The sequence below is a fragment of the Stenella coeruleoalba genome, assembly GCF_951394435.1.
Source record: "Stenella coeruleoalba genome assembly, chromosome: 14".
NCBI lineage: Eukaryota > Metazoa > Chordata > Mammalia > Artiodactyla > Delphinidae > Stenella > Stenella coeruleoalba.
In genome coordinates, this window is record NC_137160.1 from 7,641,447 (window position 1) to 7,657,393 (window position 15,947).

General features: G+C 39.2%; 1 protein-coding gene across 13 annotated transcripts in view; it reads left to right on the plus strand.

Annotated features, from left to right (window-relative positions):
• The first annotated feature begins 9,348 nt into the window (after positions 1-9,348).
• RTTN (rotatin) overlaps positions 9,349-15,947 on the plus strand; it is a 179,715-nt gene continuing 173,116 nt past the window's right edge. For 11 of the 13 annotated variants that reach the window (XR_013831188.1, XR_013831189.1, XR_013831190.1 and 8 more), the window contains exons 1-4: positions 9,349-9,874; positions 10,817-10,994; positions 12,659-12,748; positions 15,198-15,291. Coding sequence is in view for 10 of the 13 variants with exons in the window: in XM_079941820.1 (XP_079797946.1) it covers positions 9,818-9,874; positions 10,817-10,994; positions 12,659-12,748; positions 15,198-15,291 (419 nt within the window). In the remaining 3 variants the exon portion in view is untranslated. Of the gene's footprint in view, positions 9,885-10,816; positions 10,995-12,658; positions 12,749-15,197; positions 15,292-15,947 lie in introns of all 13 variants that reach the window. The other 2 variants (XM_079941821.1, XM_079941823.1) reach the window with 2 other exon arrangements.

Below are 15,947 nucleotides of genomic sequence, written 5' to 3' on the forward strand. Positions count from 1 at the left end.
TCCCGTAGAGATACCTAACTTTAAAACGGAGCCAGCCCTGGAAAATATCCACGGTATCAACGCGCATTCTGTAGCAGTGACTGGAATCAGTATTTTATTTGCAGGTCCAAGATACGTTCAGCACAGCTGTATCACTGGCAAGGCAGGCCTGAAAGTCAGGGTCATTTTCTGATTGTCAATTAACTAGATTACTTTCGGCTGGAGCACAAACGGAGGTCATTATTATTAAAGTTGAGTTGAGGGAGGTTACCCACATGGGAATCACCTGAAGATTACAGGAAAATGTATCGTTGTACTGGATCTCAAAGGAGCTGGGTTTTATTACATTTTCCTGGAAGTAATACTTGCCCAGCATCATATATCTGACTGCAATAATGAGGTTATGTGACTTTACACATTGAAAAAAATATCTAAACATAATCACAATATTACTTTGAGCTTTCCCTGCACTCTTCATCCAAGGACTTTAGCTCATTAAATCTCACAGTTTGGAAATGAAAGTGTATACTTACCTCATTTTACTAAAGAGAATGTTCTGGGGAAGTTAAATGATAGGCAGTTACCCCAACTGAAAGGAAGTAGGGAAACGGGGCAGGTATGTCTTGCATTTACTGAATAATGTAGGTGATAAATGTAATATATCTCAAAGGTTCACGGGAGGACCACCCATCTCTAATCTATCACTTTCGAAGGGCTGCATCTAAATGTCACCAGATACAGGGGAAAAACACTCTCACAAATTCACAGGAAAGGACATTCTGTGATTTTCCTCAGCAATCTATTTTGGTGTCTTTACAAAATAAGTCCTTTATAAAATAAATTCTTGTTCTCAAGTTAATGTCTTCTTATTGCTTTTCTTTTTATAACACTTTCTTGAGATATAATTCATCGCCATATCATTCACCCATTTAAAGAGTACATTTCCATGGCTCTTAATATATTCACAGATGTGTGCAACCATCACAAGCAATTTTAGAATATTTTTATCATTTCATAAAAGAAACCCCTCACCCCTTAGCTATTACCACTCTATGCCCCAACGTTCCCCAAGTCTAAGGAAGCATGAAATCACTTTCTGTCTCTATAGACTTGCCTATTCTGGACGTTTCATATAAATGAGATCATATAATATGTGGTCTTTTGTATCTGACTTCTTTCACTCGGCATCATGTTTCCAAGGTTCATCCATGTTATGACATGTCTCAGTCCTTCATTGCTGTTTTTAGCTATATAATGTTTTATTGTTATAGATATGATTTATCCATTCCATACACTCATTGTTTCTCTTTTCATGAATTGATGGACGTTTGGGTTGTTTCTACCTTTTGGCTCTTATGAATTAATGCTGCTGCCAACATTCATGTGCGAGCTTGAGTGAGTCCATATGTTTTCATTTGAGGGGGTATAATACCTAAAAACAGAACGGCTGGGTCATAGAGTAACTCTATATTTAACCTTTTGAGAGACTGTTGACTATTTTTCAGAGTTGCTGCAACATTTTACATTCCACCAGCAGTGTACTGTATAAGGGTTCTGATTTCTCCACACCCTCGCGGAAACTTGTTTTTCTCTGACCTTTTATAAAAGTTTCAATTAGTTTTTTTATTGAGGGAAAATTCACATGCCGTTAACATTTTAAAGTGTACAATTCAGTAGCATTTAGTACATTCACAAGGTTGTGCGACCATCATTTTTATCTAGGTGCAAAACATCTTCATTACCCCCAAGAGAAGACTTTGTAGCCATTTATCAGTTACTCCCTATTCCCCCCTCCCGTCTTCAAGCCAGGAAGAGAGGTCTCACCAGAAACCAAATTTTCAGGCACATTGATCTTGGACTTCTTGCCTCCAGAACTGTGTGAAAATAAATTTCTGTTGTTTAGGCCCCTCGGCCTGTAGCATTTTGTTATGTCAGCTCGAGCAGACTAACACACAGATAAATGGAATCATAAAATATGTGGACTTTTGTTACTGGCTTCTCTTACTTAATAGAATGTTTTCAAAGTTCATCCATATTGTAGCATGTATCACTACTTCATGCCTTCTTATGGCTGAATATTATTCAATTGTGTGGATAAACTATATTTTGTTTATCCGTTCCTCCATTTATGGACATGTGAGTTCTCTTCACCTTTGGCTATTGTAAATAGGGCTGCTATGAACACATGTGCAAGTATTTGCTTGAATACCTGTTTTCAATACTTCGGGGTATAAATCTAGGAGTAGAATTGCTGGGTCATATGTTGATTCTGTGCTTACCTTTTTCAAAAACTGCCAGGGTGTTTTCCACAGTGGCTGTACCATTCTGCACTTCCACCAGCAGTGTATGTGGTTTCCAGTTTCTCCACATCCTTGCCAACAACGTTACTGCCCCCAATTTTGATTATAGGCATCTTAGAGGGTATGAAGTAGTACCTCATTCTGTTTTTTGATTTGCATTTCTTGGATGACTGATGATGTGTAGGATTGTTTCATTTGTTTATTGGCCATTTATACATCTTCTTTGAAGAACTATGTATTCATATCCTTTGTCCATGTTAAAATTGGGTTATTTGTCCTTTCATTGTGGAGTTGTAAAAGTTCTTTACATATTTTGATTAATAGATCCTTATTGGATATATGAGTTACAAATATTTTCTTCCACTCTCAGGTTGTCTTTTCACTTTCTTGATAGTGTGCCTAGAAGCACAAAAGTTTTAAATTTTGATGATGTCTAATTTATCTATTTTTTTTTGCTTGTGTTTTTGCTGTCACGTCTAAGAAGCTATTGCCTAATTCACATTCCTGAAGATTTATGCTTATGTTCTCATCTGAGAATTTTATAGTTTTAGCTCTTGTATTTAGGACTTTGATCTATTTTGAGTTAATTTTGTTAATGGTGTGAGGTATGAATCCAAATTCGTTGTTTTGCATGTGGGTATCCTGTCCCATTTGCAGAAAAAAATTATTCTTTCCTCACTGAATTGTCTTGGAATCAGTTGACCATATATGTGAATGATTATTTCTGAACTTTCAATTCTATTCCATTAGAGTATATGTCTGTCCTTATGTCAGTACCAAACATTCTTGAATACTGTAGCTTTGTAGTAAGCTTTGAAACTGGGAAGTATAAGTCCTTCAACTTTGCTCTTTTTGAGATTATTTTGGTCAGTCTGATTTCCACGTGACTATTATTTTCATACGGATAAGGTTGTCAATTTTTACTAGAAAGGCAGTTGCGTATTTGATAGAAATTGCTATGAATCTGTAGCTCATTTCGGGAATATTGCCGTCTTAACAATAGTAAATCTTCCAATCAATGACACAGGTTGTCTTTCTATTTATTAGGTCTTCTTTAATTTCTTTCAATGATATTTTATAGTTTTCAGTATAGAAGTCTTACATTTATTGTGTTAAATGTATCTCTAAGTATTTTATTCTTTTTGATGTTATTGTAAATGGAATAATTTTTTCCTCTTCATTGTTTTAAATTGAAGTATAGTTGATTTACAATGTGCCAATCTCTGTCGCACAGCAGTGGAATAATTTTCTTAATTTAATTTTTGGATTGTTTATTGCTAGTGTATAGATATAGAATTGACTTTGTGTATTTATTTTGTATTCTCTAAACTTTCTAAGGTCTATTTTCATCTAATAGTTTCTTTGTGGATTCCTTAGGATTTTCTCTATATAAGATCATGTCAATAGCAAACCGAAATAGATGTACTCTTCCTTTCTAATCTGGATGACTTTTCTTTTCCTTGCCCAATTACCCTAAATAAAACCTCCAGTACAATATTGAACAGAAATGGTGACAGCAGACATCCTTGTCTGCTTTGCCACATGTATAATGAAGACCCGTATTTATTAAATTGTGCAAAAAAGGCATAGTTCAGATTTATGTTGCTTTGCTATTTGAAATGGAACATGAATATATCTTGGTTCCATCCTTCCATTTTAAAATGGCATAAACTATTTATTAACTTTCTATCTTGGTATTGGGAGGATAAATTAGAATTTGACAATCCCCTTAAAATTAAATATTATGTAAATTCATAGGACAAAGTTATGGGGCATGATTAGGAAAATTCATGAGAGGGGGATGAAACCTTAGGCCTCAACCATTTTTCCCTCTTAGAAATCAGAATTATTAACAAATCGTGAGCTTTATTCTTTTTTTTTTTTTTTTTTTTTTTTTGCGGTACGCGGGCCTCTCACTGCTGTGGCCTCCCCCGTTGCGGAGCGCAGGCTCCAGACGCGCAGGCTCAGCGGCCATGGCTCACGGGCCCAGCCGCTCCGCGGCATGTGGGATCTTCCCGGACCCGGGCACGAACCGACGTCCCCTGCATCGGCAGGCAGACTCTCAACCACTGAGCTACCAGGGAAGCCCGTGAGCTTTATTCTTAAATAAGGCAGGCTGGGGTCCAGGTGACTTTCCTGGAAGGCACACAGAATGTTTGCTGCCCTGGGGGACTATGAGTTACTTGTGCACAGCTATTGGTTAGAGCCCTTTTGTTTAGGAATCCCGCTCGCATTGTCTTCATAAATAAATTAGTATCCCAATTAATATAAAAGTAGCCTGTAAAAGGATTGCCCCTTTGGGCCAATAAATTTCTTCTCTCTGAAAAATGAGGAAAAGGGGTCAGAGTACTGCTTTTTTTTCCTGGAAATTTCGCCTTGATATGGCTGTAAAAATGGTTGAGGTTGTGACCTGCGATCATTGAAGCCTCCCTCGCTGAGCAGCAAGGTTGTTTCTGGGGCCCAGGACCCCTCTTATGAAGGGAGCTCCTACCCTGTGGTTATACCTGCAGGTAACACTGGGATGTGGTCTGACATTGCATTGGATTCCTAGAAAGAGGATTATTTCTGTCCTTTTGGGCTACTATAACAAAATAGACTGGATGGTTTGTAAAAAAACAAACCAGTTCTGGAGGCTGGAGAGCCCAAGATCAAGGCACCAGCAGATTCAGTATCTGGTGAGGACCTGCTTCCTGGTTCATAGGTGGTTTCTTTTTTTCTGTGTCCTCACATGGCAGAAGGGAGGAGGGAACTCTCTGGAGCCTCTTTTACAAAACCAGAAATCCCACTCATGAGGAGTCCACTCTCAGGACCCAATCACCTTCCAAAGGTCCCAATTCCTAATATTATCACAAATGGGGATTAGATTTTAACATGAATTTTTTTTTGGTGATGGATGGGGGCAAGACATTCAGTCCATAGCAAAAAGGCATCCTTCACTTTGACAGCTGCTCAAATGTTTATTAGTTGTAACTACCTATTATGGAGGTCCTGGGATAAGTGCTTTCTCTGAGTTTTCTCCTTTGGTCCTCAAACAGTCCTATCAGTAGGTACTATTATTAATCCCAATGTCTACTTGTAGAAGTTGAGGTTATAGAGGCATCAGGTTGTTTTTCCCCCTACCCAAAATTCTTTTCCCCCATTTTCTGTTAATACCATTCTTTTCCTTAGTGGAAGTCTTCCGCCCACCTCCTTGTGACCCTAATATAGTATCTTGTTATTAGATCTAGTTAAAATATCCTGCCCTACTGTTCAGAGAGTGTGAACAAGTAACCTAGGATCAGGTAATCTCATAATAATGATTCTGATGAAGTTCTTATCATGGATTTGATATCCAGATGTTGAGGGAGAAGGTTTCCTTTTCTCCTAGAGTCATTACATGGGAAGATGGAAGCCTGGATCACAATCCTTGCTTTTCCTACATTTGTGGAGAATCTTGCCAGTAATATAAGAGAATGAAACACACTGAGAGAAGCATAGCAAAGAGATTGAGAAAAAGAATCGTGATATTTTTGAGTCTCTGAGGCCAGATCCTTTTCTATAGTGAGATAATAAAAACTCATTTTTGCTTACTTGTTCAAGTTAGAGTTTTGTCATTTGCAACCATAAGCTTATCCACAATTATGCAGCTAATGTTGCAAAGTTGGTTTTAAATCTCTGCCTGTCTGGCTCTAAAGTTTGTGCTCATGCAATACTTTGGTTATACAGCTCTGAGCCAGATATTTCAAGTGAGTCAAGCAGCAGGAATAAAGTGTATGAAAGACTCAGGTTCACAACCGGCAGACCTACTGTACATAACCCCAAGTGTTAAAATTCATGTCCAAATTGTGAGGAGAGTAAAACTGCACATCTCTTCGAGAAAACAAAAGTAAGCATTTCTTTTTCTCCTAGAATAAATCACCATAGATAGTAGTCATATGAGTTCTTAGGAGGGCAACTGAATATTTCCTGTGTAAATATTTTCATCTAATCTGAATGATCTGATATAGCAGACTGAGGCAATGAGTGATTTATGGGTATGACTGTAAGGTTGAAGAACAATTGAGGATTAAGTGGATCTCAGGAGTAATTAGTAGAATTTGACCTGTGCTCTGGGTCCACATGTGGCTCTCCATAATGTTGCATGGCTTGTGCCTGGTAAGCAGACCTCAACACATAAGATCTTCATCCCTCACCGCTTTCCTGATCCACATATGTACTGCCAGTTGAATGACTGCCATTTACCATCATGTAAAATTCGACGTGTATTTATTTTGTTTGCACTCAAATAAATATAACAAAAACTGTTGTGAGTACGCATAGAAAATTACAAAGATACATACACATACAGTTCTCCATACGTCTATGCAGATACCTATTGTCCATTTTTTTCAAGTATTTGGGCATCACTTAAAATATTTGACCTTGAAGTTCAAAATTACAAAAGCCCCAGCTGTTGACTGGGATATAAAAAAGTAGACATTAATAACTAAAGTATATACAACAAAGACAGCAACCACCCTTCTAAATAGATCTTGGGTGAAATAGGAAATATCAAAACAGCAGTTTCAGGATGGTTGAGAATAATAACAGAATATTATAAATCTGAATTCATGATATATGATTGATGATTTTCTTAGGTGCAGATTCATGGACTTAAAATTCACTATAACTAAATAAGAAAGAATAAAAGTAAAGTAACAAAACCTTAACCTCAAGAAGTTAGAAAAGGAATGGCAAAACAAACCTAAGGAAGGAAGGAGAAAGCAACTGATATTAAATAAAAGTACAGCAAATACATTGGAATATATATATATTTTTTTGGCATGCGGGATCTTGGTTCCCTGACCAGGGATCAAACCCTTGCCCTTGCAGTGGAAGCACAGAGTCCTAACCACTGGGCCACCAGGGAAGTCCCTATGTATGTTTTTTTAACAGTAGAATTAATAAATTGAAGGTTGATATTTTGAGGAAAAATTGGCAAATCAATACTTAGTCTAATAGGAAAATGATGGATAACTGTTTTGCTTTGAATGTAATAAGCAGGACTTAATGATTTTTGTTTAATTAAAAAGCAATATATGCTCAACAATAAGTTAGAATATAAAAGCAATGCAAATTATATCATTTCATAGTTTGATCCCCCATTTTACTTACAAAATGGCTGTTTTAAATTCTTTTTCTCCCACAGGTATCATCACCCCATACCAACGACATCCTCAGTTTATTATCACCTAAGACTGTTCAACTTAGAAATATCAACTTAGAAATACCATTCAACTTAGAAATATCATTGAAATATCATTGAAAGATTATTTCTCTTATTCCTCTGAACTGTTTTGTGCCTTTTGATCTTGACATTTCAAATCTACATCTAAATCCTTCATACCTGTATAACTACAGATACTTCTCGGCTGGTATAAGTGCCTCCACAGTTTCCATTTTTTGGTCCATTTGGGACACTTATGCATCAGGAACTATTGTCCTAGGGTTGAGCAAGGCAGCCACTGTTACACTCTTGGCCAGGCAGGCTTAGGTATGGGCTGTCAGAGTCTTGGTTAAATATCCACAGTCTCGTTCTTCCCCCGTCTGAGTTCTTTCTGGTTTCTCCCATTAGCCACAGTCACCTGGATGCCTGAGGGCCAGGGAGCCTGGGTGGTGCAGCCTTTTCCTGTGTACAAGTCAGTTACCTGCAGAGGCTGGCAGAGTGGGAAGGAGCCACTGCAGGGCCACATGGAGAATAACCAGCATGCTAGCTGCCCCTTCCCCTTCTTCTCTTCCTCCCAGAGGTAATCTGGCCACACAGACTTTCTCATTTTCCCTGACTTTGACAGACTCACTATGAATTCTTGCCTTTGCATGTACTGTTTTCTTTGGCAGAAATTCCCTTACTCCATTTCTTTGCCTGGCAAACAAACTCCTACTTATCCCTCAAGCTCCAGCTCAAATATCACCACTCTTTTACCTACACACTTGTAGAGGCAGCAAAGTCCGAACAATGGGACAAAGAAACATAAGGTCGGGTCCTCAATCAGCCACTTACTAGCTGCTGTGGGCCAGGTTCTTCTCCGATTTTACATAGTCCCCCACTCCCTTTTTTTTTTTTTTTTGCAAAATAGGAATGGGAATTGCTGCCTTGACATCCTTTCTCCAGGGATGAAAAAATCCATGAGATAAAATGTTCTCTAAAATGCAAATCACTTTACAAATTTAGTTTTGCTGTGGTTGCTCTTACCATTGCTTAGATTTTTTTCTATTAGTTCAGACCGATCACAGTGCAAAAGGCAACTTTAGTGGCATTCAAATACGAATTCAAATTCCTACTCACTCCCTTTTCTTTCTACAGCTCCCTTTTTCTCTCCTGTTAAGTTATTCCCCCCCGCCCCCGCCGCCGCTCTCATTTTTGTTTCGGCTTGTTTACTCTGAACCCAGGTATCCAAGGTCATTGCATGATTGTGCAGGTGCATCTCACAGTTAAAGAGGTTAAGCCATTTAGTAACGGCAGGGAGGTAGGGGCGGAACGGGGTACGTCATCCTAACAAAACGCTGCACTCTAAGTTGTAAAGTTCTGGGAGCTGAGAATTCAGACTGACAGGGTCATAAACGAACCCCTCTCAGAGGGAGGGTGCAGGGCCGACCTGGGCTTCTGCGCGAGCCTCTGCAGCCCGCGCCGCAGCCCGCGCTTGGACGCCGGAACCCCAGGCAGGCGGGAGCGGTGGCGGGTCCGGAATTCCGGAGGAGAGCACGAACTGGCGAAGACTACAACTCCCGACGTGCACGGCGGCCAAAACGCGTTCTATCCCTGCTTGACTCCTCATTCTTTCCAGTTCTTACGAAGGAGTCCGCTGTCTAGGAACTGCATAGTAGTCACTATAGCGAGACTGTAAGCTTCTCTGTTGGCGCGGGGACCGGGACAGCTCACGGAATGCCTCTCACTCTTTGGGTCCTTCGCTCAGGCGTTGAGGAACTCGCTTTCGGACCGGCCGGGTTTCTAGGGGGACAGTAATTGTGGTCGGACGCTGTGGCGCGGCAGTTTAATTCTCCGGCGGCGGCTGGTTGAGCGGGAAGAGATGGTCCTGACGGGGCTCATCAGGAAACTGGGTAACAGACTGAGTTGCCCCTCGCCCGGGTCGCCCACCCGTCGTGGCCGCTTGCTGAGAATGGCTGTGTCACGTTTCCGAGGCCGGGCCACCCCGCGACGGCTTCCTGTCTTGTCCGGGCTTCGGCGGGGCAGCCCCCGAGGGCCCACCTCGGACTTTGTGTAAACTCCGCAGTTCGCGTCGTGAATGCACCAGCGTCCTGCGTGTGGAAAAAACTGGTTTCTTTATTAACTTCTTCACCCCGCTCCCGCCCCCAGCGTAGATAACGAAGTTTTAGGGTAAATTCCCTGTGGGCGTCTCTTTGGAGTCGGGAAATAGCTCTGTGCTGTCTTCTTTGACAGGTCATCAGCTGGCCGAGATCAGGGCGCGCGCTCTCAAGAATATTCTCTGCAAGATTGAGCACAGTTTAATCTGCTGTGCTGATCTGGTTCAGGAGAGGCTCCTTTTTCTCCATTTGCTGGAATGGTTCAATTTCCCGTCCGTTCCAATGAAAGAAGAGGTTCTGAGTCTGTTGAACAGGTTGGTTAAGGTAGGATCATTTTGAAATAAAATAATCGAACAAGTGAGTATTTCGTAGTCATTTAAGTGTAGCATTTGTTGAAAATTTAAATTATTAATTTTTTAAGAAACAGCTGTGAACGTTGAATTTTAATTCATTTATTAAATATGTATATAATATATAATGGAGTATATATATTGGAGTATAATATATATAATATAATAATATAATGGAGTATATAATGCTCCATTCTCCTTTTCTCTTATTTGTAATGTTGAATCTCACATTGTCTCTGCTGTGTTCTGAAGTAACACAGTTTCTGAGTTCAGGTATGTTCTGATTTGGGGGATCGTCTTTGGAGGTTAATACTTGTCATTCTGTTTTCCCTGATGGTTCTGTCATTTACATGTTACAATGAGATGTCTTTGTATAAAAGAGAACACATTTAAAGATAAAGTTACAGACCATGATACTAAACAGCACAAGTATGTTAACCTGTTTTTCCCATATCTGTTTTTCAGATTTATGTTTCTCAGTCTGTCTTGAGAGTAGTTAGTTGTCAGGGTCAGATATCAAAGTGGCAGGTTTAACTTTTCCAAACTGTAAATCACTGTGCAGTTGTAGGAGATACTTATTACTTTGGCATCCTTTGAGTGACTGGAGGTAGAAGAGGATACAGTGAGTGTCAGTGAAGAGAAGTAATCAATTTAATAAATAAAAGAAGGAATGGATAGTGTGTATTTTTAGTGTTCAGTGTCTGGGCTTTTCTCTCATAAGTGTTATTAAATGTTTTACGTATGTCTCTGTAAATCTACGTCTTATGTATATCACCGCAAAAATTATGTTTTAAAAATGAACATCTGGTATACCAAAAATAATGTCATATTTTGATTGCTGTAAAATAAAGTCTGGAGATTTTGATATTTATAGTTGTTCTCAAGACACTCCATTTCTTATTTCAGTATCCCCCAGCAGTCCAGCATTTGGTTGACCTTGGTGCAGTCGAATTCTTATCTAAACTTCGTTCTAATGTGGAGCCGAATCTACAGGCTGAAATTGATGGCATTCTGGATGGACTTTTTATTCTTCCTTCAGAAGTTCCTGAACTACATTCTGCATCTTACCAAACCAATCAAACTGGTAACTCTTTGGAATCACTCTGATGAAATCAATCAGTCAGTCAGTCTGTTAAAATATAATATATTGGTTCTAATGGTTAATTCTAAGGAAAGGAACCTTAGATTAAAAAAAGCAAACAATCCTCCTCCTCTCCCCCCCGCAACTCTTATTTTTCTTATGTTAACTTACATGAATTTGATCTTAATTCCCCTCCTGTAATGTTACAGAGAGGATACTTGTGTGTTTTTGTTTTGGTCAAGGGGCATAAAAGATGAAGTGACTTTCTTTTTGTGAGACTAGTTTGACAGATTATCTCTTTTAGCAATAACAACAGATTTTCATTGAGCACTCTTTACTATGTGCCAGACGTTGTTTTAAATATTTTATACTTGCATTTTGGGGCTGTGTTCTTCATACAGGGAGGATGTCTGCCCTGCCTATGATTTTGTTACGGGGTCCAATCAAAATGAGCTACACATGGTATACTGGCTAAGATCAGAGTCAAAGAGACGTGGATTTAAGTCCCAGTTCTGCCACTAGTTGGGTGACCATGGCTAAGGTACTTAATCCCTCCAGGCTTTAGTTTTCTCATCCAAAAATTGGTACAATAAGCAAGAACATCTTATAGGATTTTTGTAAGGATTAAGTGGGGCAATGTCTGGACGGTGCTCAGCATAGGGCCTGGTGTATATTAAGCACAGAATCCTTGTCTGCTACTGTTACTTGTTGTTCTTGTTATTATTTGATGTCCAGTATAGTGCCTTGCTCATGGAAAGCATTTAAATTGATTTGAAGGAAAGAAAATGCTCTTGAAATTTAAATGATTGAGTAGTAAAAGTATAAAAAACTGCGTTTTTGCTCATTTAATCTGTTAGACCCTATTCTTCTCTATGCCAGTGCTGTACTGCCACTGCTGTGACCCTCGGGCCCGCTGTTAACAACAGTAGCAGCTGCCGTTTACTGAGTTTCTCGTGTGATTGTGATTTTTAACAGTGTATTTTGCAATTTCTGTCTAAGCTGTAACAAATAAAGTAGAATCTTAAATCATGAATTTTCCACCTAGTTCCTTGCAGGTGAGTTTAGAGGTATGGTCTAGGGCTAATTTTTAGTTTTCTGTATTAACATTAGAACTACTGGCATGAGAACTTCAAACAGAAAATGACAAAATTTGGTTTTAGCCTTTTCTTCATTCTCAATCTCATGACAACTGAAGTGCTGAATATGTAATCATGTATGATAGGGGATCGTCAGAGTTATTGAAAGATAGTGTCTGACTCTTGCTTTTGACAACTTTTTCTTAAAAAACATGAAAATCGAAGTGATCAGGAAATATGTAGAGTAAGGGAGAGGAGAGAGATGGACTAAGAAGCTGAGATGAACAGTTCTTGAATAAATACCTCGTAACAGATTCTTTATGTACATTGTGGATGTTTTCATTCTAAGAAATAATTGTAGTTACGTAACAGTAAAAGAGAGGGAAAAAACCCCTCAATTCGAAATTGACTCGGCATCTACATTTTTTTCCTCTTTAGGAGGACAGATTATTCAGAGAACCATAACTGGATTATTTTTCTAGTTTTTAAAGTGATTCAGAAACTTAAGATAAACCATTTGTATTTGAAAAGAGCAAGTTTCACTTTCAGCAAATAATGCATCAGTAACAGTAATATATATTTTCTTTTCAGAATTGCCACAGCAACCTGAAATCTTAACGGGATATTTTCCTCAAGACAAAAGTACTTTCCAGCAGATGGAAGTGCCTCCGAGACCTGTGGGTGTGTATCTACAGGGACGTGGGTCCTGTCTACCTGGGAAGTTGGAAATTAATGTACTTTCCCTCATTGTTGTGAAGACGTATTGTGGTCAGAGTTAAATGTTTAAGCACCAAACTGAAAGTTTGTTCCCTCAAGTTAGATTAGGATATAGAGTCTAAATGGTGAAACTGTGTATTGTTCTAAGTGCCTTTGACCAGCTCTGTAGGCGGTGGTAATGGTGGCCGTGGTACTTGGTGCTTATCGAGCTGGGAGTCTTTGTCAGGAGCTGAGCTGTGCACTGTACACGCCACCTCATTAATTCTCCAGCTTACTAAGCGGTACTGTCAACCCAGTGACTCAAGCCAGAGGCTCAGGATCAAATTTGTTTCCTCATTTATCTTTACTCCAACATTCAGTTGACTGAAGAGTTCTGATTTAGAGCCTCTCTCAGGAATGTCATCCAGGTCTTTTTGCGTCTGGTCTCTGGTCAGTCATATGCCGCCTCCTCAAAGAGACCTTCCCGAGGACTCTAGCCAGTGATCACTTTTTATCTACATTTGGTTTTCTTCCTATATGTATTTATTAAATTATGTATTCATTTACTTCCTGTTTGTCTCCCTCATTATAAGCTTAATGACAGCTGCAAATACTGCTTTACCTGTGTGGGTGTGGGGAACAGTGCCAGAAATGTATTAGGCACTCAGTATGTATTTCTTGAATGAATGAATGAATCTTCATGGAGTCCCAGTGAGGTTGATATTATTATTAACGCCATCTTACTGATGGGAACACTGGGGCTTAGAAAGGATAAAACCTTTGTACTAGGCGACACAGTTAGGGCATGGTTAAGTAAGCATGTACTTCACATCTTACTGCCTGCATGGTTGAAATTAAAAGGCTGCTTCCAAGGATATATATGCGGACGTCAAGCATCCAATGTGACTCAGTTTGGTAGCCCTCTGTTATAAAAACGATTTCGTAGAAACTCTCAGGTTGAGTGCAGCATAAGAAAGAACAGAAAACTTGTTCAGCTGTTAAAATACTTGACCTTTCCTTTCTGGAAAAGTTTTGTTAGGCTTATAGGGAGCTTTGGTGGTTTTTTTTTTTAGCATTTATTTTTTTCAATCAATGTTTTTTTTGTTTGTTTTGTTTTTTTAGATGTTGGGGGTAGGAGTTTATTAATTAATTAATTTATTTTTGCTGTGTTGCGTCTTCGTTTCTGTGTGAGGGCTTTCTCTAGTTGTGGCAAGCGGGGGCCACTCTTCATCGCGGTGCGCGGGCCTCTCACTATCGCGGCCTGTCTTATTGCGGAGCACAGGCTCCAGACGTGCAGGCTCAGTAGTTGTGGCTCACGGGCCTAGTTGCTCCGCGGCATGTGGGATCCTCCCAGACCAGGGCTCGAGCCCGTGTCCCCTGCATTAGCAGGCAGATTATCAACCACTGCGCCACCAGGGAAGCCCCGGGAGCTTTGGATTTGACATGGTAGTTCTTTGTGTTTGTGGCTGAGAGGCTTAATTGAGTGACAACGAGAGACATCTGAACGGAGTGTCTTCAGGTCTGGGCATCATGGGTATTTCAGTGAAGTGGTTGAAACATTCAGGAAGATTGAGATGGTAACATATTTTTATGTGAGTTGCAGTTTGTGGATTGATGGTATGGCTATTTTGGACACATCTTTATGTGTGCAGTATAAGCCTGTCCTTCCCTCCATCCACCTCTTGTTTTTCCCTTAGAAAGTAAACCCTGCTTTTATGTTAGCACTTTTGAAGGAAGCAACTACTATGTTTGAGAATTTAATAATACTATTATCTGAATTTAACAATTCCATGCTCTTTTCAGAGCATTTTGCAGAAAGACTGTTGCCCGTTTGGAAGAGCTTATGTGTTGCCACCTTAACCTGTACACTATGTGTTTAAAAATAATTTGAAGGAAGGTAGTATAAAATTGCATTGGTTTCTCGGATTTCTTTTAATCTTGTCTGAGCACTGATATTTGAACTTTAATCTTATGGTCTTTGAGTCATCTTCAAAGAGGTTTAAATATCTAACACGATTTAGGATATTTGAACATGACTAATTAAATATAGTATATGATTACGTTTATATTGTTTTTAATTTCTACAGTCAGAGATCTCCAAATGCCAGTTCCTTTTTTGTTTATGTTCTATGTTCTGGTTAGCCACATGGTGAAATAGAAAATTTAATTGATGCTCTAAATGTCATTCAATATTGGTTTGTGTTTAATACCTTTCTAATAATAATATATGAGTTCTGTTTAAATTATGAGAAGAGAGCTCTGTTATTTATTCTATGAGGGAAGAAATTTGCAGCTGATCTTTTCGGTATATTTTAGGGTACTGTAGGCTGTGACTTTATTTGAGGACTTGTTTTAAAGGTGAAGCCTTATTCTGAACATTGTGCATCTGTCAGCATTGTCTCCTTTGATGCCTTAAGTTTTGCTCTTCCATTAGCAGCAAATCCGACCGCGAAGTGTTTGAAGTTTTCTACCTTCCCTTGGCTCCCCCTGACCACAGCTGATAGGCATGTTCTCTCCTCTAATGAAAGGTATGTACCTGATGTATTTCAGGTGTTTTGGCTTTTGGTATTGATATTTATAACCATGAAGTCTGAGAGTTATTACTGTACATTTTCATCAGGAAAAAAGATACTGAGTGGCTGTGATAGGTAGCAGTGGGAATATATGAATGATTTTCAGTATTTCAAAAATCAAGCCAGAAAATTCCTATTTGCCTTGAATCAGGCTTCACATCGTTTCTTTTTTATGCTTAGAATCCTGTGCATTCCTTGGTGATGTGAGTCATCTCTTATCAACTAGATTGGTGGCCATTGCTTAGGCCCTTGGTGAATAAAAATGGAGAAATTAAACATAAATGCAGTCTTTTTAGTAGACAATGTATTTCAAAACGTGGACTCTGTTAGGAGAAGGTTGGGGACCACTGATCTGATCTGATGTATTGGATTTTATTTGATCATCACCCCCAAAAGTAGAGAGCCAATATCTAGAAGTTTGGAGACTGTTTTAATGTCTAGTTTCACTTTTTGCTGAAACGTAATTTCAGTGACTGCCACATCAAATGAGTTGTCTGCCCTTTTTTGGTGAGAATGTGAAAAATAAAGACCAACTTCTAGAGTTAGGGCCCAATACAGGGGGATGCTATTAAATGGCTTTGGATGATGGCCCTTTTTACTGATGGGCGTCA